The sequence below is a fragment of the Protopterus annectens genome, chromosome 8.part0 (genome assembly GCF_019279795.1).
Source record: "Protopterus annectens isolate FY-2018-M chromosome 8.part0, PAN1.0, whole genome shotgun sequence".
Classification (NCBI taxonomy): Eukaryota; Metazoa; Chordata; order Ceratodontiformes; family Protopteridae; genus Protopterus; species Protopterus annectens.
The window spans coordinates 212,904,244-212,931,640 of record NC_056741.1 but is presented as its reverse complement, the minus strand read 5'-3'; the positions used below and the strand labels follow the sequence as shown (position 1 = coordinate 212,931,640).

General features: G+C 40.0%; 1 protein-coding gene across 1 annotated transcript in view; it reads right to left on the bottom strand.

The window, feature by feature from the left end:
- The window catches only part of LOC122808703 (endothelin-converting enzyme 1-like), a 1,298,251-nt gene that overhangs the window by 1,082,158 nt on the left and 188,696 nt on the right, over positions 1 to 27,397 (bottom strand). Inside the window, exon 2 of the mRNA XM_044079690.1 lies at positions 6,153 to 6,263. Coding sequence (XP_043935625.1) covers positions 6,153 to 6,263 — 111 coding nt within the window. The remainder of the gene's footprint in view (positions 1 to 6,152; positions 6,264 to 27,397) is intronic.

Below are 27,397 nucleotides of genomic sequence, written 5' to 3'. Positions count from 1 at the left end.
TCATATAACCCATATAACATAAAATAACTTTTTATCTATTATTTTAACTTATTCTTTACTTCTGTTCTTTTAATATCCATATTTAATCACATCCACGTTTATTTTATCCACTTCTTTTATATCTTTGAAAACATATTCTTTGCATAGTTTTCTCCATAACTTTTTTATTCTTTTACATTTCAAAAACACATGTTCAATAGTTTATTCTTAACAATGCAAATGTACTCTATCACTTTTTTTTTTGTAATGAGTATTTCCTTTTACTACAAATCTAATACCAGTCTCCACAAAATATATTGGCATTCTACTTTCTCATTACACCATTTGCTTTTTATTTTTATAGCTTTACCTTTTCATCTGTTAGATTGTCCCATGGTTTTACATAGTAATGCTTTATTGTTGCATTTTAAACCATACTTTTCTTTCTTTTTCTACATCAATTTTTATTTTCCACACAAAAAAAAATGTTGTCGTGGTAACAATTTATTTCTTCATCTATACACTCGTTTTCTCTTTTTTACCATGCTCCAAAAATTGTCATACTTATTTTTATACAATTATACTAATCTCTCATCTTTTTCATCTATCCACTTTAACACTTTGTACAAATTTAATGAAACAGCATATGCCACTGTGTTAATTAATCCTAAACCTCTGTCCTCTTTATTTACATATAAAACTCCTATTTTTACTGGGTTTAGTCTAGAACCCCATATCAATGAAAACATATCTGAAATAATTATTTTTCAACCATTGTTGGCTACATAAATACACTTGTTAATTATGTGCTTTTTCCATCAGTACTGAATTTATCAAATAAGCCTTTTTTTTCTGAATGATAATTTATACAATCTCCAGAAAAGACAAATTAGTTTTATTTCTTCTGATGTTTTTCCTCCATTGAATTCTACTTACATCTTTATTCCCAAACTTTATAAATAACACAGAAACTTCATTCATTGTAAAATATATACTCCACTATCTTTACTAATTTATTTTTTTCTTCATTTAAAGCCATCCTTATCACCTCTAGACAGTCACTTATGCAAATTATTACTTCTTTTATCCACATTTTGTTTTTTGCAATTATTATAATGTCATCTGCGTATGTTAACAGAACTGGAATTCTTAACCCTTTATGTGCTATATACCCAGCTCTTTCATTTTACAATTTATTTCATATCATGCTATCACATTCATAACTAATGCAAAGAGTATATGACTCATTGGGCATCCTTGTCTTATACCACTCTTCATGTGCAACTCTTAGCTTAACCAGCCATTTAGAATTATTTTTACTGTATTACTGTTATACAATGACCGACATAATTTCCTTTCTCACTTATATTATATTCTTTCATTACTCCCCTTAAGATTTCATATCCAATTGTACCAAATGCCTTATTAAGGTCTCTTATCTTGTTTTTAACTTCTCCTTTTCTAGTCATAATATCATCCACAATTTCTCTATCATTAATGATTCTTGACAACTATTCCCCTTTATACTATATATACTATCTTCCATAATATTTTCCATTTTAGTTTCAAATCTCTTTTGTATTATTTTCATAAAGATCTTATAATTAGTATTATGCAATACTATTGGTCTCCATTTGTTTAATTGTCTTCTATCTTTGTTCTTCCATATACATTTAAATATTCCACTACATAGTTCTTTATACATGAAACCTTAATTTAACCATTCATTCAAAATTTTCAAAAATATTTTTTGCCAGTCCCTTAAATTCTTATGCATTTCATATCCTATTCCATCTGTTCCTGCAGCCAAATCTATATTTATTTGCCCTAATACTTTATCTAGTTCATAAAAATAAATCTCCTTTTCCAACTCCTTATTCTCTTTTTCTGTTAACTTTTTTATACTTTCCACTAATTTAGAATGATATGTTACCAGCAAAAAACACAGAAACATGGCAAAGACATCTGCTTTGTCTGCAAAAATCACATAATTTTTTCAACAGAAACATTTGGCAGAATCTTTGAAGACATGCTGCCGAAGCAACATCAGCTTTTCATGCTGTCGCTCATCATCAGTCATATAAAGCTACAGATTGCACTGCTGGTTTAATGCGTAGGCTGTTTGGTGACTCCGAGACTGCTAAAAATATTACATGTGCAAGGACAAAAACAGAGGCAATTATAAAAAAATGTCACTGGTCCTCACACTGTTCTGGAAGTAGTAAAGTCATTAAATTGCAACAGATGCCAGTACCCATGGTGTAGAGAAATTATTCAGAATAATCGTTCAGTATTTTAATTGAAAAGCTGGTGAACACAGGCTAGATTACTTGCACTGGACAGCATGTCAAATGAAGCATCTGAAATGGTATGTAATTACCTGCTGGAAACCCTTGAGAAATACAGTGTGTTATCAAAATGTGTTGCGTTTGCAGGAGAAAATACAAATGTGAACTTTGGGGGTATAAACAGGAAAGAAGGAAAAAATGCTTTCTCATAGTTGAAAACAAGCCTTAAGTAGCCACTGGTGGGCTTTGGATGTCCAGCCCATGTTCTTCACAACTGTATTAGACATGGTGCAGATTTAATGGCAGTTGATGTTGAAGCAATTGTGCTGAAGTTGTTCAACTATTTTTCTGTGTATACTGCTCACATGGAGGCTCTAAAGATTTCTGTGACTTTGTTGATGTTAAGTATCAGCAGTTGCTATACCACAGCAAAACCAGATGGCTCAGCCTATTTTCAGCAATTGAGAGGCTGTTGCAGTTATTCCCCGCACTGAAAGCATACTTTCAGAGCACAAATCAGCCACCGGTGCTGATAAAGAATTTTTTCAAGAACAGTTTTTCAGAAGTATATTTGTGGTTTTTGCATACGCTGATGTCGGTATTTCAGGCAAAAATTGCAGCTATTGAAAGGGAAGAAACACTGGCGTTGGAAGTTTGTAGAATCCTACAGTTGACAAAGCAAATTCTGCTGAGCAGACAGAGTGAAATTTTTATCTCGCTGAAAGTGACAGAGCTTCTGAAAAAAACGATGTGAAGATGGCCGGAATGAAGAATGCAAGACATTCATGACAGAGGTTCAGTCCGTGTACCAATGGTGCATTGATTATTTGGAAAAGTGGATGACACCCTGCGATAAATTTCAGTGCTTTCGTTGGATGTTTTTAAACAAAGTGAAAGTATGTTCGATGATCTGTTGACATGCGTACAGTATATGAGCAAAAAGGGTATTGTTGTAGATGATGTACAGTTTTTTGACAGTCTAATTCATGAACAGTGGTGTTCATACTTTCAAAGTTGTGCAAATGAAGCCACTTATTCAGAGCTGCTTAAAATCTGCAAATTTTTTCTTTTGCATTCCTGGGCACAATGCCAATGTTGAAAGAGCATTTCCTTGATCAATGCACAGTGGACAAAATAAAGAAATAGACTGTTGACTTTGTCAGAGGAATTCTTTTTACAAAGTACAATTTTAGAACGTTTCTTGTCTGGAGTTCCATGCCTATGTTGCCGAGAACAATGAACGGCTGCGAAAAGTCACCTCGTCTGAGAAATATGAAAACAGATAGTTTTACTGTAACATTTAATTTTGATGACTTATTTTGTGATCTGACAAATTAGCTGTTTTTAAAGTTTTCATTGTAACACAGTCTGATTGTAGCTGTCCCTGCCGTGGTTACATGATGCGGTTGTCAACAAGTTCAGAAAGCACTGCAAATTCATACTATATCTTAGATCAGGATCATTATTAGGCAGGCATATTGTTGTAAAACAGAAGATGGTTATTAACTGAAAGAAAGTCAGTTTTAGATTTATGGAGTTCTTTTATTTTAATTTTTAAATTTCAGGGCATGCCCAAGGAGCATTTTGGTTTAAATTATTAAGACAAGGATGTGAGGGCCTGTGGATGTAATATACTGTGGGGATTTGCATGTACTCTGGTATTAAGCATCTGTATTTATGAGCAGTAAACTTCTAGCAGTACCATTACATGAAAAAGAAAGCAACATGTCTTAACACTTGAGTGTTTTAAAGATCTGAACCTGTTAAGTAGTGGAACTGTTATATTTTCCATGAAACTATTCAGTGGTAAATTGGTTATTTTCTTCATCAACCTGTTCAGCAATAAAATGGTTATTTTGTCCTTGAAGCAAACTACCAGCTTAATGTAATTACACATTGAAATGTTATTGTACAGCAGTCAAAGTGGTCCCTGTGTCAGTAAGGAATTATTTGTCACAGCAGTACACTGTATTTCATGAGCAGAACAGGACGTGTTCCCCTTTGTCCTCCTTTATGACCTTCGGTGTCCTCCTTTGGGTTCGCAGGTATCTGGCAATCTTAATCTGTAGGAGCTTTCTCCCTTATCAAAATCAGTGTCAGTAGTAAGGGATTCCTCTGGGGAATCTAAGTGTCTCCTTTTATACCTGTGTTTCCTATGAACCTCCTCTGTGGGTTGCTGAGAGGAGGACCGAGAAATATACATGGTCTCTCGGAAACATACAAGGTCTCTATAGGGAGAGCAGGTTTAAGGCTCTCAAGAACTGGTTGTTCTGACAAGACTAGGAGAGTAGGCTGTAGAAATGCAGTGGATTAGATCTGGTTCCAAGAGGGAAGATCTTACTCTAGGTTTCGAGCATACTCTTTCAAGAGCCTCAGACATTGAGCCTGAAATGGATCTGGAGAGCATGGCTTTTGCAACCAAAACCCTCTGAGGCATCTCAATATCAGAAAACATTCAGCTTGGGTCCAAGGCAGTCATCAGAGCGGAAATAGCTAGCACTAAAGCTCCTAAGGGAGGACAGGATCAGAAGACCTTGCATCTGATACTAACCCATTGGAATTGACATCATTGTTGAGGCTCAAGGAGCCAGGATAGATTCCTGTCACAGAGACTCCCCATGCTTTGGAACAAAATTCCTATCTACATTAGGCAAAGCCCCTCACTAACACTCTTCAAGAGAAACCTTGACGAGTGGATGGGTAACAGAAAATACACCCCTGGGATCACTTCATTGGCTCTGCTTGACAGAAGCTCAGTTAATTAATCAATGTGGCAACGAAAGCCTACACACACTGGCTAGGCTTATAAATGCCCTCGGGCAGATAGCCTAGTACCTACCTATGAACATATGAACCTATCCTAAAGCTATACTAATACTATACTATATGAACAAGGGAAACAAAAATAAATAAATATATATATATATATATATATATATATATTTTTTTTTTTTTTTTTTTTTTTTTAAAAACCTAACAAAGGCTATAAGAGACTACAGGGGGAGGGAAACATGGTAATAGAGAAAGCGCTTATCTGTAGGAAATAAGATAAAATCTTTCGCAACAAAGATTACTCCAGCACAGAAAGTGGCAAACAAGATCTGAGGTAGCCTGTTTTGCACAAGAGGATTATGGGTAGGTTGAGAAGCCTGAGAACTGGATCCAGACCTTTGAAGTGGCCAAAGCCAGATACGAGGTCAGATCAGAGACCCATCTTTTGAGGACTGGACAAAAAAAAAGGACAAAATAAGATCATGGCACAAACCTCAGATGCAAAGATTAAACAAACGCTGCTTTTAACAAAATGTTGGTAGAGCAGCACAGGTACAATAGCAACTAAGGTTGGTGTTTGTAGCTTCTGAGTGTGCGTACCTTCATCACCATAAAGAAACAGTGTGATGTGTCACCCTTAGATGGTGCAGTTCCCCAGTATTTCAATGATAACAGCTGTCTCTGTATTTATAGTTCTCATATACCTCTCTTCAGAAATGCTTGCAGTGTGAAATCCATATTTGTGTCACTTGTGTTTTAAAGTATGATAGTAGGGAATGGATAACACAAAATAATATTGTTTCTCCAAATAGCAGCCAGAAGCTAGACACTAAAATAATGAAATAGTTCAAACTGTGACAAGAAAAACGTCTAAGCATTTATAACTATTTTAATCGCCTATACATGACAAGGTCTGTCTTGTAGCTAATTATACCGCTAACTGACATTGCCTAGTAAAAGGTGTCAATACATTTTAGACTGTTATCAAATGTCACCTACTTAGAAAACCATTTAGATGTCACTAAACTTATTTAAAGCAAACTGAAGTAATATTGTTTTATTGAAATATATTTATCAGAAAAAAAACATGAATTAGGAATGAAAACTACTCACCAGTTGGTGTTTTTCTTCCGAGAACATTTTCCGAGCAAACATAGCTCCTATGGCAGGTTGGAAAAAATCACTGGTTTCTGCTACACATTTCTTCCATCTTGGCAAAGGAAGCTGTTTCACAGAAAGAAAATCTATCTCAGTCTAACGTGTGATCAGCATGAAATCTCACTTTCTCCTGAAGCACAAAACAAAGGTGGGTAAGGCAGCAATTAACAAGTCTGGTGTTTGATCCAGATTAGATCTTACATTGTGGAAAAGAAATCATGGGTGAGTGAAATTTTTAAGGCTGAATCTCATTCATAAAATCTAAGATCCTCAAAGGACTGAGAGTTTGGTAATATGAAATTAATATGTAGATGTGTGTAAAGAATGTTGTTGAAATATTCTTTTACTTGCAATTTGCAGTTTTACAAAATCTTTTAAGTTGATTAAAAAGGTGTCAGTCCAATATTTGAGTCAAATCTGACAGACAATTTAGGCAGCTCAGCTCAAGGAAACTAATATAACCTATTCCAATGTTTGGTGACCTCAAGTTACATAACTGAGTGAGAGTGGTGGTGAGGACATAGCTGCTCTAAGGGACATATGGGGAGCTTCACCCCCAAACAAAAATGTATAATGGGTTGGCTGTTTGGTCCGTCAGGTTCAGCTGAATGGACTTAATTGTATTTGACACTGATATACTAAAAAATGCTCTAAAAGCAAGTAAAAAATGTTTCACTTAGAAGGCTGTATTTTCCCATGTCATAGTATTTTCAGAATCGGGTTCCTTGATGAATTTGTACTTGATCATACAGACATACTGAGGTTTATTAAAGTGCAAATCTCATGTCACTGATTCATACATTTTCTATGATACACAGGAACTCATTCAGTACACTTACAATGAGTATCTTGAAATCAAAACTACAGTAGAGACACCACAACAAAACCACTGAAATCAGACAAGAATTCACCATATATTCCATGGGTCTATATCACTTCATCGAATCACTATTTAGCGAATGCCTAGTCATTGAACACGTATTGAGCGAACAACACCTATTGAGCAAACAGCCTAATCATCCAACTAAATTTTCAGTGAAAATTTTCCTATGGCAAACTGACATAGTCCACCTTAGTGATCGTAAAAAAAAACAAAAAAACTTAACACCTATGCAGGTGGGGGGCTGTGCCCCCCACACCCTCTCAACTAAATATACCAACTGCGAGATTGCACTACAGTGGAAAATGGGAAAAGGGAAAATTCCAGAAGGAGGCCTATTATTTTGCCCCAGAAAAGTTTTTGCTGAAAATTTAGTTTGATGATTAGGTTGTTTGCTCAACAGGTGTTCGACGAAGAGGCATTCATTAAATAGTGATTCAATGAAGTGATATAGACCCATATTTCACACACCCCCAGGTGAGATTGAGGGCAAGCACTCTGTTATTAACTCATAGTTTGCACAACCTTACAGATAAGTAACAATTAAAAAGACCTCCCTGCAAGATTTCAAAAACAATATCCAAAACAAAAGGAAATAGCTGTGGCAAAACCAGCTTTTAGTGAGATGATTTTCATTTTACAGTACTCCATATGATTGTGCAGTTGAAACCAGATTCCTCATTTTGTACAATTCTGTCAACTGTAAATTTGACTCCACATAGAAAGACAATGTTTTGTACTTTTCACCTGAGCCTCGTACAGACTTGGCCTGCCTCAATGACTTCCATGCTAACCCATGATCACCCATCATTCCTTTGTAGTCAGTTTTTCCTAGACATGACCCTTACATGGGTGAGCCCTCCTGCTCTTCCAGAAGGAAACCTTGTAGTAACTCGGTATATACTCCATTAGTAAGAAGCCATGAGTCATTCCACATAATGCTGGTCAATCAAGGTCCCTAGCTATAAAAAATTATGAGTGGAATGACATCAGGATTGGGTTGCCGCCCTTCTGTTTCATCAGGATGGAGTTGCCACCCTCCTTTTTTTTTAAACACCATTACATTTTTACATTGTAGGCAAATGTCCACATGCAATAATAGAAAAGATCATAAACCACAGCAAACATTTTCCATTTCCATGCATTATACATGCATGTTTAATTTGTAACAGTTGTCATACATGCCATAACATTAATTGCTAGACTCCTGCCTTCCCTTAAACCTCACTCATCCTTATGAATTTTGTTCTGCATAAACTGCTTCCACAAATTCTGTTTATTTCTATGCAGTTTGTCCCTTCCTTTTTTCTAAAGATCCCACAACCAGTTATTTTATCTGCATTACAATATTTAATACTTCATTTATAGTTTAGATTTTGATTTCCCCTTTTTGGCAGCCAACAGCGTTAAATTTAATAAGTCCTTACCATTTCTTGGAAATGCAGAACAAGACTTAAGTGGAGTATGTCCAAACTCAAAAAATAATTTTCTTAGATACAACTACCCCCCACTCAATGTTTCTGACAAAGTACTCTGTAGAGAATTTTTAAAATCTGCCACTTTGTTGCATTCATGAAAAACATACTCACAGTTAGAAAACATTTTCTAAAATCTACTTGGGATATAACAACTATGGAAACATTTATAAGCAAGAATATTAAACCTTCTGGACTTTGTTGCGTATTTGAGAGCCATACAAATTTCCTCCTACTTTTTGTTTTTTTGTATATTGCCTGTCCATTCTGACTTTTCCCATCTTTTCTACCCTCTTGTGATTGATTCTTATAGCTAACATGCAACAATTTATATGCCCTACTAATTATCCTCTTTTAAACAGCATAATCTACTCTAGACTTAATTAAAATACTACCAGAGCTCCACATCCCTTTCTCTTTGCATATCATCTGTTATCATTTCATGATACTGAAGACAGGGGTTCCTACTGAATTGTCGACAGCTTAGGTTGTCGAATGCTTAATCATAGACACCTAAGCATTGAACGCTTACAATAGCGAATGGCCAGATCATCAAATGCTTTCCTCGGAAAAGAATTTGCATGGCCATTATTGGAGATTTGCCCTTTCCCCAATGTAGAGTGATCTCAGAGTTGGTATATTTAGTTAGGTGGGGGTGTGGGGGGCTCAGCCCCCTACATCGAGGGGTGAGGGGCGAAGCTCCCCACTATGTTTGGGTGTGTTTGTTTATTTTGTTTACGGATGGTCACCCAAATTCTTTCCAGAGGAAATAATTCGATGATGTGGCCATTCGCTATTTTAAGCGTTCAATGCTTAGGTGTCAATGATTTAGCATTCGACAACCTAAGCTGTCAATGTTATAATATAGACGCTGAAGACAGTCTCTGATCTGCAGTCCACACTTCTGTTTGGTGTCATCCTACGCTGTTATCTTTCTCTCCTCTCTCTCTCTCTGTTTATTTGCTCCCAGTACCTTCGTTCCTTTGTTGCTTTTCTCCAGTAAATTCCAGAGCCCTTTTGCCTATATTCTACTCTCCTACTTCCAGCCACAGTTACTTGTAAAATCTTCTTTCTCCATTCCCATGCTGACTTGGTGCTTCATAAATGTAATATTTTGCATGACTGTTGTTATTTTCCTTAAGGATCAGCATCAAAATCATACTTTCTCCTTACTTCACAAATAACCTCCCCCCTTTTCATCATCATCGTCATCAGCCCTTTCCACTTTGAATTATAACCTTCTGCTTGTGTCATGTAGCCTTAACTGTGTAGCTCTAAAATTCATTTCAATTCAGGTAATCTAAAACCACCTTGTTCAGTGTGAAGAGGCAGCTTATTCCACTTAATTCTTGCCCTCTTCCCATCATAATAAATTATTTAATTTCTTTATTAGGTGTGGCCCACAAAGTTTTCTCTGATTGATGAAAATACTCCTGACCTGTATATAAACCTAAAGGGACTAGAAACATTTTCACTGTTTATCTCACTATTCATATCCACAATCATGAGCTTCCAACTTCACAGTTATGCATAATCTTTTATTTAGTCTCTTCCTTGATATCCTTAACTGCCATAATAGAATCCTTTTTAATCCATGCACCCAAATAGTTCACCTTATTATATCCCCATAAATATTTTATTTATTTACTTTTTTTCCATTTGTTTACTGGGTTAGTCTGACTGGACACAAGGTGACCGTTTTCAGCGGAGGCCTGGGGTGAAAAGCTCCAATTACATATTAAAAAATTATAAAAAATAAAAATAATTTTAACAAAAATTATATAAACTTAGCTATTTTGTACAAAAAGCATAGAACATATAAAAGGAGTAAAAATCAGTTTATATGATATTAAGTTACAGTTAATATGGGTATTATGGAACCAGCTCATGTGTGGGTACATAGTTTACCACTAAAGGCTTTCTTTTATCTTCATTTATTTTATATCTTGAAAAGACTCAAAACCCTCAGGGAATATCCACAACATGAATATGCCATTTTCAGGCTCTACCAAGTACAAGATAATATCATCTGTAAATAAAGCCTACATTTCTTGATTATCTTATGAGTTATATCATAATTTGTGAGTCTCTTGTTTTCTTTGTCAAGTGCTATAAATATAAAACAAATAACAGGGGAAACAAGGACAACCTCTTCCTTACATCTTGCCTCTAATCTTTCATATATCCTCTTAATTAAACATATTTTTTCTATCTGAGAAGCGAAGCTCTACCCATAAAATCCCACCTGACTCAACTGAATGCCCTATCTGAATCAAGACTCACCAACAATAGCAACTTGTTCTTACTCTCTGCTTCCCTCTAGGCCATCATTGTTCTCTTTATGTTATCAAAAGTTTGCCACCCTTCCACAAAACCACCTTGATTCATATGTATCAGTTTTGGCAACACATTTGCCATTCTCTTAGCTAGTATAAACATAAACACTTTATAATTGTGGTTAAAAAATGAAATGGGTCTACATGAAGCTATGTCTGAGGGGTTAGATAAAACCCCTTGCCATGAAAGCTAGATTTTATGATCTTATCAAACTGGATTTTTTCACAAAAGTCAAGGATATTAACAGCAAGGTATAACCCTGTCCTCATCACAAATGGTGTTACTACACGATGACGGCATCTACGTAAAATGACACCATAGCATTACCACTTGAAGATGATCTTGTCTGCAAATTACTCAGCATTCTTCTAAACAATGATTTCTTTTTCATTCAAATATCAAATGTGCAAAAAAAAAAAACAACCAGAGGAATCATGATGAGGTCAGCCAATGCCCCAAGTTTACCCAATACCACCATGGCACAATGGGAAAAAGAGATAGTACTGTAGTCCACTTTAATTCAGATTAATCAGATGTTGCTCTTGATTTACAGATGGCATTTTTATTGTTTGGGAAAGAACAGAGGAGCAAATGGAAAGCTTCTAGGGACATATCAGCATTTATATTTCTTTTCTGAGATTTACAACTAACCACAACCAATCTAATGTGAATTTTCTGGACCTCACAGTCTCCAAAAATATAAGTGCTGGTACTCTTTCAAATGATCTGTACCAAATACCCAGTAGTCAATTTATTGTTTCATACCACAAGCAAGCACCAAGGGAAATATCAGGCACAATGTAATTCTATCAAAGAGCATGAGAACAACAAGATTATCTAATGAACTGAACCACTTTATCACCAACAAAAGCAATCGACAGAGGGACTTTCCTGTAAGAGAAGGGTTGGGAGGGTGGCCTAATGGGTAAGGTGCTTGCCTTACAAATACAAGGTGCAGGGTTTAAGTCTCACAAGGGATAATTGGCTAGGCTTAAAATGGCTCACAAGGGCAGTTAGCTTAGTACTAACCTATGAACTATGAGAGAAGATTGCTACTGAAGCTGAAATAACCAATCTAAAAACTTAAAGAAAATGATGACCCTACTTAAACCTCCCAAGTGAATCATAGGGGCTTTCAGAGATATTTACAGAGACCCTATAAATGAAGCATGAAAAAGAAGCATGATTCTGACATACAGCAAAGAATCCAATGAAATAAAAATGATTATCTGAGAAAATTGGATTATCATCAGTGGCAACAAACCTCTAATCAGAATCCTGGAACCGGATCCCTCTTTCATTCTGAAAAAGTGCAAAAATATCCACAATATATGGAAAGAGAAAGCCCAGTGTCAAGAATGAAGAAAGAAGTACATTCAAATGCAGTCCAACTTGAATGTAAATATTGCCGCCTCATGAGGGAACAAACTCACTTGTAATGCTGCACCACAAGTAAGAAATTCTACAGCATACAAAGAAGTGAAAACAATACTAATAATTTTGTTTACAACTCCGCAACCAAGTAAAGAAACTAATCACCTCAGACAAAAAAATTACTACAATAAACTTCAGTCCAATAATAACAAGAACCCTAAACAATTCTGGAAATCTATTAATTCCCTACTCCACCCAGGATCTAGAAATAATCCCTGCCCTGACCCTAGCTTAACCGACTCAGAACTAAGCTCTCACTTCAACACATTCTTTACAGAATCCATTGCTAATCTAACCAAATCTTTTCCCAACAATAATCCATCCAACTCTCTCTCCTCTACTCCCAGCACCCCTAGTAACTGTACGCTTAATTTCCAACTCAAACCTGCACCAACTACTTTCATAAAAAGACTCCTATCAAAACTAAAGCCTTGCTCAAATGCCCCAGACAACTTACCCTCCTCCTTCCTCAAAACTGCTGCAGATGGTATTGCTCTCCCTATCAGCATCCTAATTAACAGATCTTTAAAAGAGTCTTATGTACCCAAACTTTGGCGATCTGCCTTCATTCTACCTCTACACAAAGGAGGCAAAAACTACAATATCTCTAATTTCTGCCCAATTGCCTTACTCTCACCATTATCAAAAATACTTGAACAATGTGTCCATCACCAACTTATGCCTTTTTTAACTCAGAATCTCCCAACTCCCACCCAGCATGGCTTTCGCCCTGGCCACAGCACCACTACCACATTACTATCCTTCTTAGACACAGTAAATCAAGCACGCGATTTTGGATTTCTAGTATCCACAGTACTGCTAGACCTTTCCAGAGCCTTTGATACCATCTCCCACAAGCACCTTCTCTTTCATCTCTCCAACCTTCATCTCTCCCCTGATACCCTTTCCTGGTTCTCCAGCTACCTATCTGACAGATCTCAAGCTGTCAGATGGAAGAACTCTACCTCCTCTTTCTTGCCAACACCCACCAGTGTTCCCCAGGGGTCCATCCTCGGACCCATGCTTTTCAACATTTTCATTAACAACCTTCACTCAATCATCCCTGATACAACAGTTATCCAATATGCAGACGACTTCACCTTAGTCTGTGCCGCTTCCAACCTTCCTGAACTATTGACTAAAACTCAAACAGCTTTTTCCACTACCGAAAACTGGATGCACCAAAACCATCTCTCACTCAACTCTAACAAATCTAAAATTCTTCTGTTTCCTCCCTCCAGAAAATTCTCCTTCGACAAGAATGCTTTCAAAGTCCTTAACCAAAGCAACTCTGCCATAGAAGTGGTCCCTTCCGCAAAACTCCTCGGCATTACCATAGATGAACACCTTAAATTTGATATCCACATCCAACAAAACATCAAGAAAACCCATCAAAAGCTAGGCATGCTCTATAGAAATAACCGCTTTCTCTCCAACTCCGCAAGGCAAACTATTGCTAATACCTAACCTCCTACCCTCTCTGTTATATGGAGCCCCTCTACTAACTAACATATCTTCTTCCAACACCTCTAAACTCGAAACTTGCTATAATAAAATCTCCAAATTCGCAACTAAATCCAAAACCTCTACTCACCACTGCTTAACCCTACAATCTCTGAACTGGCTGGAACTCCCAAACCTCCTAGACTATTTCCAACTAACCACTGCCCACAAATTAATATTCTGTCCAGATAAATGCCCAGCCTTAACAAACATCCTTCCCCCTTACATCCCAACCAGATCTTTCAGATCTGAACACCAAAATGTAATCTCTGTCCACAAACCCAAACGCCCTGCAGGCCAACACCTTCTCTCCTTCACTGTTGGCAAAAAATGAAACTCTCTCCCTCCTTCACTCAGGACTACTCCTAACTCTGAATACTTCAAAACCCTACTTTTCTCTTACCTATCCACTAAACGTAAATGCTCCTGCTTTCACCCTACATAACTATCTTAAGAATTTCCCCTTTGAGCTCTTCATTTTCCTGCTTTTCTCTGCACTATTACCTCTTTCTATTATCCTAATTAAACCCAAGCTAACATACTCAGACTAAGCATCCTCCCTCTCTTGACTCCAAATATTGTATATATTGTAAATATCAACTAGGTCATATATACTTATTGTCCAGTCAATCTAAACCTACTGTCCTGAATGTAAATACCTACAAACTGTGCTACCTATGTCAAAATTGTATTTCAATGCCAATTTATCCCCTATACCTGATTGCATATATGTATTTTCCACTGTATTATGTAACCTTTGTATCCATTTATGTATGTACTTACCATTGCATTATGTAACCTTGTAACCATATTGCTTATTGGAGCTTTTCTCCCCGGGCCTCCACTGAAAATGGGCACACCACTGGCCCAGTGGACTTCCCCGGTAACCAAACTGAAATAAAATAAATAAAAATAAATTTCATACTTTTATTTCTCTACACATTGTTTCATATTATTATTAATTTTAGTTTATTTTTGAATGTAGTTTTATTTGACTGCAATTTTGTTTGGCTCCTGATTGCCACAGCCCTTGGCACTCCCCAAGCATTTTATACTTTCAATACCCATTTTAAAAACGTTTTCTCTCTAAACTCCTTATATATCCTTTACCCATTTTTGATGTATCATTTTCCGAGTTTAACTGCCTCCGACGAAGCTACTGCAGTGAAAGAGTCTCCACTTGCCTGTTTGCTCATTAGAATTAGTGAACAGCTCATCTAGGGTTCTCCTATGAGTCTATACTTTCTGTATTTATTTGTACATATTTTATACTTCTTTCATTGTAAGACTGTTAATTCATTTAGAGTCCTTAGTAATTTCTTGTATTATTTTTTAGGTTTAATCAGACACCCACTCCTGCTGTTCTCCTAAAATTATAAATTACACTGACATGCCTGTGAAATTCCTTGGACCATGGAACTCCCTCTGACTCAGGATCCAAAAAAATGGCGTCAAAGTGTGAAGTTTACAACACACCTACCATAAGTTGACAACTGAATTCTCTGTGCTCGTTATGCTAATACTACACCATGCCTTCCGCTATCTGTGTCACACCCCTACCCATATAGTATGAACCTAAAGCATGTTAGCCAGCCCTAATCAACTTGTTAACCATTCGGCTGTAGAGGACCATACTAGAGAGTCAGACTACCAGGACTGTTGCTCCCCAGCTGCAAAGATAAATGGCCCTTTTTCATGGCTGAATTAACTTACTGACCAAACTCTCTTTGAAGTCACTGATATCGAGTATAACTATGAAGCAGAACAGTTTCATTTATCTAACACTGACTTTTTAATGCATGATTATTTTGATTAGCCCTATAAAAGCAGACAGTAACTCAGCCTAACACTTCATAAATGAACAGGCCTGTAAAAGGTGACTGCTCTTTTATTTGGGAGGAATACTGTATGAAATAAGAATCCCCATTTTAACAGGTAAATAATCAAGTGAAACCAAATCTAATTTGCTCAGTTTAACAGGCTAGCAATTTCTGTTTTAATTTTTTTTAATTCTTTATTGGTTGTTTCAAGTAATACTGAATTATATGCATACTTTATGTTCTTGTTTCTAATAATGATGGTTGTATACACAAGTTTTATTCACAACTACATACTGTTTTATTTATACAAGGCCATAAAAGAAGCCTCCAATGAACCCAAATGGAAATGCCAGTCACCCTACACTTTCTTACATGCTGATTGCCCTAAGCGTCTAATTCACAGATGCTTTATACTTAGGCTCCATATGTAAATAGGGATATAGCACAAATATTTCTGATTGTATGCTCAAGACTGACAGTGCAGTGGTGCAGCGATAGTTTTGTCACCTCACAGCAAGAGGTTCTCCGGTTCATTTCTCAGCTGGAGTACCTTCTGTGCAGTGTCTGCATGTCCTCCCTGCATTCATGTGTGTTTTTTCCTGGGTACACCAGTTTCCTCCTACATTACAAAGACATGCTTCTGGAGCATTTCTCCTCGGGATTCCACTAAAAATTGGTTTTGTTCCAAGCTGGACTTTCCCAATAAACAAATGCTAAATAAATAATTAAACAAATAAGACCTAGGTCATCCCTCTACGGCCAGACCAAACATGTTGCAATAAAAGACATGCTATGCTGCAAGTTGATTTTTTATGCCTGCTTTCTGATGAAATCTCTTTGCACATGAAAGCACTTACTGAGGCTACATAGAATAAAGTTCTGTTTTAACTTATCAACAGGTATGCTGAAAATAACTTAGCTGGAAGCATTTTTGAAATTGCTTAATTATTTAGCAAGAAGTATTATTGAACTGTTTTTTTAGAAACACCAGCAGATCAAACTTCAGATCATTAGGGAAATCCTCATCAACTTGCATTCTCTAATGTGAGCCCTCTGACTCATTCTTGTCATTCCTGGGTCCAAGTCCCCACGGAGACAGGAAACAGGGCTGGATCAAAAGGCCACGTCCTTAACAGTGGAGACATATTTCCTGTGTATAAAACAGAGGAATTCAGTACCCTTTTACATCCCTCACCCCAGCAGCCCCAGTACACATTTTATTAACTAATTAACTTGCTTCTGTCCAGCCTTTCTTAGCTTGTTACAGGGTAAATAAAGCTTGTATGCCTTACAATTAAAAATTACTTTTCTGCTTTAATATTTGCCCCACCTCACATTTAAAATGCTCCTAACTACATACAAAACTGTTACAATACAACATAATTTACCACATAAAATTTTTATACAAATATTAGTAAGAAGAAAATCTGTTTTACTTACAGTAACATCTTCAGTTTATTCAGTATCTTTCTAGAAATGAATGACAATAAAGTGGGGTATATGCTTTACAGTTAACCCACCAATTTAACAGTCAACAACATTCCATTCTTACTCGGGCAGTTCTTGCAAGGTTACATTTCACATGTCTCTTCCTGTACCTAATAGGGCTGATACTTTATAATCTCATGTTTATTAACTAAGTCCATAATGCTGCTGGTCTGCTTCTTGATCCTTCCCATCTCTCAGCACCAATCTCTAGTTCGAGAACAAGATACTCCTTATTCTTCTTGTCAACTGCTCTGCTTGTTTCTGTCAATCAAATATTGATCTTTGCAACAGTGGAAAAGGTTCATAAGGTGAATAGGTATATATTCTGTTAATGACCAACATGGTTTTTATATGCCTAGCTGTGCAATCTAACCCAAATATGTCTCTCTGTACCATGGACATTTATTAAGAGGTAGTGTGTTAGATGGGACATTTCTAGAGGTTATGGGGGATATGTTAGTTTAGGCATTACTCTGCCTCCATCTTTCAGAGATGTTGGAGCCAGACCAGTGGTGAATTTCCGAATGCCATCTATCAGCCAAGGTTATGCTTAAGTAGGGTTAAGGGTGGACTCTGCTTCACGTGGATGGGAAGCCTGTTCCAGAGCATGGGAATCCTCTGAGACACATATTTGTCTCACCAACATTTTATTTACGTCACAAGCAAAATTTAAATCCTTTGGGTCTAATGGTTCTGATACTGTTTGTTTTGCAGATGTACAAAAGTTCCAGTATGCCAGATATATACTGCCTCTCAGTAACCTGAAGGAGACAGAGTATATAGATAGGGCTTTAAGATGATCTGTATAGGACAGTGTGTTTATAACCTGGATTCTTCTGGTAAGGAACCTTTGTGGACATACCAACTGTTGCATATATCTAGTCAGGTGCATGCCATAGGGGGCACTATACTCGATAGGTCTAATGTTTTCCCGCCTTTTCTCAACTAGTTTAGACCAGTATACAGGCTTTGCTGTATTCTGGACTGTGGTGTAGTTCCTGTGTTGTCCATTGCCTTACTTGGATAGAAGGAAGTTTCTTTGCTCACCGTTGGGAGTGGGGAGCCTTGAGCAGCCTATCTGTCCCTGAAGGAGTGACCTCAGCACAAGAGCTTGTAGTAATTGGTCATTTTGGACCATTTCCAGCTCTTTTGAAGTTCCCTGTTTAAAATCCGCCTCTGAGCGTTTTTTCTGGCTATACTACTCAGAAACAGCTCCTCGTGGTCCTGCAGAGGGTGCTAGCAGCAGAAAACTGAGAAAAGCGACTACTTTCCTGATCTAAGTATTTTTTTGCTGTTTTACCTGATAGACCTTCTTTTTCTTACTTTGAACAAGTTTAAACTGCTTTATTACCTGTTTTTTGCATTGTACATTATCTGCACTTAAGTTACAGTTGGTCGAAAGTTTGTTTGTTAAATTTAACTGTTGAGGCTGCCCACTAAAGTGCGCTAGCCTGTGTAAGTGATTTATTACTGTTTTTCCTGGATTTCTGTGTACTTTTTAACCCAAAAAACAAAAAAAAAATCCTTGTTTTCCCGCCTTTTCTTGACTAGTTTAGACCAGTATACAGGCTTTGCTGTATTCTGGACTGTGGTGTAGTTCCTGTGTTGTCCATTGCCTTACTTGGATAGAAGGAAGCTTCTTTGTTCACCAGTGGGAGTGGGGAGCCTTGAGCAGCCTATCTGTCCCTGAAGGAGTGACCTCAGCACAAGAGCTTGTAGTAATTGGTCGTTTTGGACCATTTCCAGCTCTTTTGAAGTTCCCTGTTTAAAATCCGCCTCTGAGCGTTTATTCTGGCTATACTACTCAGAAACAGCTCCTCGTGGTCCTGCAGAGTGGTGCTAGCAGCAGAGAACTGAGAAAAGCGACTACTTTCCTGATCTAAGTATTTTTTTTTGCTGTTTTACCTGAGAGACCTTCTTTTTCTTACTTTGAACAAGTTTAAACTGCTTTATTACCTGTTTTTTGCATTGCACATTATCTGCACTTAAGTTACAGTTGGTCGAAAGTTTGTTTGTTAAATTTAACTGTTGAGGCTGCCCACTAAAGTGCGCTAGCCTGTGTAAGTGATTTATTACTGTTTTTCCTGCATTTCTGTGTACTTTTTAACCCAAAAAAACAAAACAAAACAAAAAAAATATCCTTGTTTTCCCACCTTTTCTCGACTAGTTTAGACCAATATACAGGCTTTGCTGTATTCTGGACTGTGATGTAGTTCCTGTGTTGTCCATTGCCTTACTTGGATAGAAGGAAGTTTCTTTGCTCACCAGTGGGAGTGGGGAGCCTTGAGCAGCCTATCTGTCCCTGAAGGAGTGACCTCAGCACAAGAGCTTGTAGTAATTGGTTGTTTTGGACCGTTTCCAGCTCTTTTGAAGTTTCCTGTTTAAAATCCGCCTCTGAGCGTTTTTTCTGGCTATACTACTCAGAAACAGCTCCTCGTGGTCCTGCAGAGTGGTGCTAGCAGCAGAGAACTGGGAAAAGCGACTACTTTCCTGATCTAAGTATTTTATTTGCTGTTTTACCTGAGAGACCTTATTTTTCTTACTTTTAACAAGTTTAAACTGCTTTATTACCTGTTTTTTGCATTGTACATTATCTGCACTTAAGTTACAGTTGGTCGAAAGTTTGTTTGTTAAATTTAACTGTTGAGTCTGCCCACTAAAGTGTGCTAGCCTGTGTAAGTGATTTATTACTGTTTTTCCTGCATTTCTGTGTACCTTTTAACCCAAAAAACAAAAAAAACAAAAATAATCCTTGTTTTCCCGCCTTTTCTCGACTAGTTTAAAGCAGTATACAGGCTTTGCTGTATTCTGGATTGTGGTGTAGATCCTGTGTTGTCCATTGCCTTACTTGGATAGAAGGAAGTTTCTTTGCTCACCAGTGGGAGTGGGGAGCCTTGAGCAGCCTATCTGTCCCTGAAGGAGTGATCTCAGCACAAGAGCTTGTATTAATTGGTCCTTTTGGACCATTTCCAGCTCTTTTGAAGTTCCCTGTTTATAATCCGCATTTGCGTGGCTTTGTGCGATTGTGCGCATAGCGCAGCGCCAGTTAAACAGGCTTAAACTATTCCTGGCTCCGCCAAGTCTGCACTTCAGTTTTTCCCCTTAAGAAAGCTCTACTTTCAACAAAATCAGTCTATTCGCTATATTATAATCCTAGCACTTCCTCCTAAAATAAGAAGTTATGTACCTACCATAACGTTCCATGTTAGTTGTCTTCTTCTCGCCTTCTTTCTTGCTGGATGGGTTTGGAGCCGATCCTCGGCTCCGACTCGGCCAATACTAAAGCTCGAGAGCTAATTCCACTGGCTCGAGGCTCCCCTATATCCCACAATGCTAGGCGGTAACTACTCAGATCTCATTTGATAGCTATACCAAGCAACTCTAGTCTCCATAAAATGGAGTAAGGAAACCCACCTCAAAACAATCTGCGTAAAAGGTATCGCAGACCTCAGAAAGGATAAAAGAGGTGGAAGAACGTGTGGGAATGACGACTGCCAGAGGAAGAACACAAACTGAATTCCTGTTGGTCTGTCCAGGCATGGGGGAAGGAGGTTGGGACGCAAGAAAGAAGGCGAGAAGAAGACAACTAACATGGAACGTTATGGTAGGTACATAACTTTTTAATGTTAAGTTGTCAATCTCGCCTTCATTCTTGCTGGATGGGACCGCGTCCCTAGCACCTTATCCCGGATGGCGTCCCTAGCACCTTATCCCGGATGGCCTATCGGAACAGACTCTTGAGAACAGTGGAACCAAAATTGGCACGGCTTCTGGAAACCATGTCCAATTTGTAATGTGAAATGAATGTATGAGGAGAAGCCCAGGTGGCTGCTGCACAAATAGAATCTATTGGCAGCCTATCCTGAAAAGCTACGGATGTAGCTAATGCCCTAGTTGAATGAGCTCTAGGTCTTGAGGGTAGTTTTTGATGTCTGATCTTATAGATGAAGGTAATAGTAGAGGTGAGCCATCTAGAGAGGGATACTTTAGTAACTGGAAGGCCCAATTTCCCTTCCGCATATGACAGAAACAATTGATTAGATTTCCTGAATTGTTTAGTCCTGTCTAGGTAATATCTAAGTTGGCGATGAACACCCAAAAAATGTAGCTTTTGTTCCGACCTGTTTGAATAGTTAGGGAAAAAGACGGGGAGATCAATAATTTGGTTTAGGTTTGTTTGAGAGGAAACTTTAGGCAAAAAGGATGGATTAGTACGGAGGGATACCCTATCTTTGTGAAAAACTAGGTAAGGAGGACGACTGCACAGAGCATGGAGTTCAGATACCCTTCTCGCTGAAGTTATAGCTACCAGAAAAAGTGTCTTCCAAGAAAGCAACTTCAGAGAACATGAAGCCGCTGGTTCGAAGGGGGGAAGGATTAAGGATGCCAGAACCAAGTTCAAATCCCATTGAGGCGGGGGGTCTTTGATCGGAGGTTTGAGAAGAAATATGCCCCCTTAAAAAGGCTTTACAGAGTTTGTGAGCCATGATGCTAGACTCTGAAACACCAACAGAAAAATTTGATATGGCAGCCAATTGAACTCTAATGGTAGATGCAGATGATCCTAAATGAAAGAGTTCTGCTAGAAAGTCTAGAATAGACTGGATAGGTGCAGTAAAGGGATCTATGTTTTTTGACTTTGCCCAAAAAGAGAAGCATTTCCATTTGTTACTATAAAATCTTCCGGGTAGAAGATTTATGAGAGGCTATCAAGATATCTCGGACCAAGCGAGATAATGAGGGAAGCCTGGCTAAGGTTGGAATCGGAGAAACCACGCTGTGAGGTTTAGAGAAGGCAGAGATTGGTGCAGCTGACCCGATTGGTGGGTTATCAGATCTGGTACTGGGTCCAGATGCCAAGGCTGCTCCAAAAGGTAACGATGAAGAAAGGGAAACCATATCTGTCGAGGCCAGTAAGGGGCAATGAGGATCATTGTCACTCTCAAGGCAATGGCTTTCTGAATTAGTTGAGATATCAGTGGAAAGGGGGGAAAGGCATATAGAAGTCCCCGGGGCCAATCGTGGACTAGAGCGTCTCTGGTGGGATGGCCTGGTAACGGGAAGAGAGTGAAGAAGTCATGACACTTGCTGTTTTGGGGAGTAGCAAAAAGATCGCAGCAAGGCTGGCCCCATCTTAGGAATACTTCTTCTAGAACTGATTTCTTTAGAGGCCACTTGTGAGGCATGAGAATTGCCCTGCTCAATTTGTCTGCAATAACGTTGGATTTCCCGGGAATATGCGTTGCTATCATAAAACGCTGAGAAGAGATCGCCCATTGCCAAAGTCTGAGTGCCTCTCGACATAAAGAGTATGATCTGGTTCCGCCTTGTTTGTTGATGTACCACACTACGGACATGTTGTCCGTTTGAATTGCAATAGTCCCAGTGGGAAGAGAGTCGTGAAGGGCTTGCAACGCTAAAAGCACTGCTCTCATCTCTAAGACGTTTATGTGCAAGTGGCACTCGAAAGGTTGCCACGTGCCTTGGACTGTCCTGCCCTGATAATGCCCCCCCCCCACCCGATCAGGGAGGCATCTGTTGTCAACATGGTGACTGGGGGGGGGAGAGTGAAGGGTCTTCCTTGGAGAAGTTGAGGTGATGTGATCCACCAAGACATTTGATTCTTGCATGATTGAGTTATCAATATGGTATGGGACATCGGGAGCTGTTGAAAGGACCATTGAGTAAACAGCATCCATTGGAGGATCCTCATGTGAAAGCGAGCTAAGGGGAGAAGGGGAATAGCTGCTGCCATGAGTCCTAACACCTTCAAAACTAGTCTGGCTTTGACTTTGTTGCATTGTAAGAGAAGGGAAACTTGGTTCCGAATGTCTGACACTCTCTGCTCTGTGAGTCTGGCTGAAAGATTGAGTGTGTCTAAGGTGGCACCTATAAAGGTAATAGATTGACAAGGCGACAAGGCAGATTTTTCGAAATTTATCGAAATGCCTAGAGCTTGGCAAGATTGGATGGTGAAGTCCCTGGATAGAAGAAGCTGATATCTGGTGGTGGCGGTAAGGAGCCAGTCGTCTAAATATGGAAACACCTGGAATCCTTGACGTCTCAAGTGAGCCGCGACCACTGCCATGCATTTGGTAAACACACTGGGGGCTGTAGTGAGACCAAAGGGCAGGGCCCTGAACTGGTAGTGACTGGCTCCCAGCCTGAAGCGGAGATATCTCCTGGAGCGTCTGTTCATCTTGATGTGGTAGTACGCGTCCTGAAGATCTATCGAGCACATCCAATTGTCCTGACCCAAGAAGGGTAGAATGGACTGTAGCGTGACCATCCGGAATTTTGTTTTCCTGACATACTTGTTTAAGTAGCTGAGATCCAGTATGGGTCTCCAGTCCCCTGTTTTTTTTGGTACCAAAAAGAATTTGGAGTAGATTCCGGATCCTTGCTGGTCTGCTGGGACTGATTGGATAGCTCTTTTTGATAGCAGCTTTGAGATGGTATGTGAACAAAGGGAATTTTGTAACCCTCGGATATGATCGACTGTACCCATTTGTCTTGAGTAAGGGAAAGCCAGGCTTTTGGGTACAGAGATAACCTTCCCCCGACTGCCTCCGAAGGTGGACAGCCGGGCAGCCCCTCAGGGATGCTGAAAAGGGTTTGTCAGAGAACATTTCTCTGCTACCCTGGTTTTGTGGACCTCCTCTGCCTCTAGGGCGGCGTCTATTATTATTCCTCCCTCTGCCTCTAGAGGGGAATCGGCCTTGTGCGTCAGATGAGACTCCCTGGGATTGTTTGCGGAACCACATCTTTCCTCCCCTCTGACCTTTGGGATAGGGTATAGAAGGGGTAGAAAAACGGACTCCTACGGCAGAGAGAGTCTTACCTTCTACCTCGCACTTGGTCAATGTATCCTTCACCTGTGGACCAAACAAGGATGATCCATCAAAGGGAGAATTGGTGAAGGACGCCTTGAAAGGGTCCGCAAAGTTGCATAGCCGCATCCAGGCATGACGTCGTAAGGCAACACCTGTGCCTGCGGCTCTGCTCGCCCCATCTGCAGCATATGAGACCAGCCACATGGAGGAGTTAACGATGGAATTCAGGGTTGCCAACTGGAAGTTCATTGTGTCTTTGAACCCCTCAGCTGTAGGATCCTTTATCAGTTCACCCATATCCTTGAGTAAATCTCTCTGGAGCCGAGTGAAGTGGCATAAGTAATTCAGCGAACGCATAGAAAAGGTCGCTGATGAGAACATCCGCTTGCCGTACCTGTCCATGGTCCTAGATTCCTTATTAGGAGGATGGACAGGAACCGAAGGATCAGCTAACTCCTTCTTAGTGGCCGCAGCCACCACCATGGCATCAACAGGGACACCTTTGGATAAAAAATCTTTATCTCTAGGGGCAGTAATAAATTTAGATGGTCTCCTCGGGGTGGGTTCCACTGAATCAGGAGCCGTCCAAGCCTTCCTTGCCACCACTTCCATAAGGGGGTCAAAGGGAGGGGACACCCAGGAGGTAGAAGGGCGAGAGCCAAACGCCTCAAGATACACTGACTCATCCTCCGAAGGATTAAGGGCTGGCCATTTCCCCCTCTGTTTCAGGATCTCAAGGATGTCAGCAAAGGAGACATCCTCAGAGGGGGATCGAGGGGAACCTTTGGATTCCTCTAAGTCAGTGTCAGAGGTGATAGACTCAGGGGAGTCAATGTGCTTCCTCTTGCACTGCCTCTTCCTTGGGGGATCTCCTACCGGGTCAGGAGAGGCCTTGGAAGAGGAGGAAATTCCCAATGGGGAAACTTGAGGAGTTGGCTCTCTGCGGTCTAAGACAAGTAGAAATCACCGCAGGCACTGTAGATGGGGGGGCTGAAGGAGCCGACTGTGGGGCAGAACCTGGTTCTAGCACGCTCCGCATGACCTCGAAGGCACCCCTGTCAGGCAAGGCCAGAGGCCCCCGCTCCGAAGAGACAAGGACCTCTCCCGGCACCGACAGGGACGGCTCCGAAGCCGATGTCGGAGCCGAACTCACCAGCACCGAAGCCCCAAGAGGGAGAGCGGGGTCGGACAAGGGTCCGATGCCACTCGCCCCCTCGGAGCCGACGAGGGAAGCTTGGTGCCGAGATCCCTCCAAGGAGGAGATCGTAGCAGACGATGGAGCCGAAAGGGAAGGTATCGGATCCGATGCACCGACAGTCATGGCTCCGACAAGCCCTGGCTCTGAACTCAAAGGAGTCGGAGGAGGAATGTATTGGGGAACGGAAATAGCCGCTGACTGGTGAGTCGGGCTATGCAGCATTTGGGCCAGTGCCTCGGACTTGAGAAGTCTACTCACTACCCTTTGCAAATCATGGTCAGATAACCTGGAAGACCGTGAGGAATGAGTTTTATGGCTCCATTCAGAAAGAAGAGGGGATCCTGGTGCCGAATGCACGGAGCCGATAGAGGGGGATCTGGACCTCTTCCTAGACTGTGGCTCCGGTAATAGTATTGGAGCCAACGGAGTTTTATCAGCCTCGGCTCCAGCCGGAGCCGAGGTAACAGTATGAGGCTTGGAAACATCGGCTCCGGCCGGAGCCGATGTTGAAGCCGACTCAATCTTTCCAGCAGTCGATTCTGAAACTGGAGCCGACTGTTTGGAAGTTTTAGAAGGCTTTCCCGACACAGACTGAGTCGGGGGGCCTTCAGGCTTTAATAAGCCCCGCAAGATTAATTTGTTCTTGTGTTCCTGCAGGACTCTAGGGCTAAAACCATGACAAACAGCACAAGAGTCCTGCAGGTGCAAAGGTCCCAGGCAATACACACAAGAAGTGTGACCGTCTGTCAGAGACATTTTCTGACAGCACGAGTCAGACTTCTTGAAGCCTGAGACCTTAGAGTCTTTCGACATCGTAAAAGAAGTGCCTGACAACAACACAAACACACTACAGACACACCCTCTACTGAAAAAATTGTTAAAATTATTAAAATTATTAAATTATTAAGGCTAACAAGCCACAAATATACACACACACACACAAGCCCTTAACTAAAAAACAACTAATTTAGTCACTAAAGGACTGGGGGAAGGGAGGGGCCGAAGGCCTATAAGATAGGGGAAGAAAGGAAGGAATATAGACCCGAAAAAAAAACAGGGGTCGATTTATCTAACTATTTAATAACTAAAAGGTAATGGTATGAGAGAAAAAAGGGGTTAAGAAATACCTAATATGGTAAAAACTCTAACTCACCTGCCTGAGCCGGTAGAAAAGCACCTTGTCAGCTATAGCGGCAAACGAGATCTGAGTAGTTACCGCCTAGCATTGTGAGATATAGGGGAGCCTCGAGCCGGTGGAATTAGCTCTCGAGCTTTAGTATTGGCCGAGTCGGTCCGAACCCATCCAGCAAGAATGAAGGCGAGATTGACAACTTAACATCCTTTCTTTCAAGTGAAGCACCCTTAAACTAACGTAAGCACTACATCCACCTACAACCAGTTCAGCTGGTTAATCTGGGAATCCTGAGACAATGTTACAATTGTCTCATGTACACAGACAACCCTCTCCTCCTCCCAACAAACACAAACACATGTGAGAGATGCAACTATATAGCCAAACTGGAGGCTGAACTCTCTCAACACAGGACTAAGGTAACCACACACACAACAAACCCAGTCTCACGTAAACCAACCACAACTGCAAACCAAACACATAAAAACACAAAGACATACTCGGAGGCTCTAATAAAAAACTTACCAAAACAACAGAGGCTCCCAAAGCAGACACCCAAGAAAACATCACCTCAAAACACTGCACATGCAACACATAGTACACAAAGTCAGTGTGCCAAACAATCACAGCCCTTAAGGCAAAAACACCATGCCTGATACACTAGTAATAGGTGACTCTATAGTCAGACATACTGACATCCCACTTACCAGGCAGAACAAAGAGAGGGTAACTGTGAGCTGCCTGTCGGGTGCTAGGATCCGCCACATAACACAAGCACTCAGGTCACTCCAAAGCAAGTACAAATATGACTCCATCATTGTCCATGCTGGCGTGAATGACCTGAGACGTACCTCCTTGGACTACATGAAAAGAGACATAGAGGAGCTCACTGATTATGTAGCCCAGGTCGGTATGACCCTGATCCTGAGCATCATCTTGCCCTCACCAAGAATGATGCCACAATACAAAGACAAGATGATCAGCTTTAATAATTGGCTCAATTACTGGTGTCATTCTAGGGGGATCCAATGTCTGTCTGCTTGGGATGACATGCTGGACAAGCCACGCTGCTTGGCAAGGGATGGCTTGCACCTGTCACC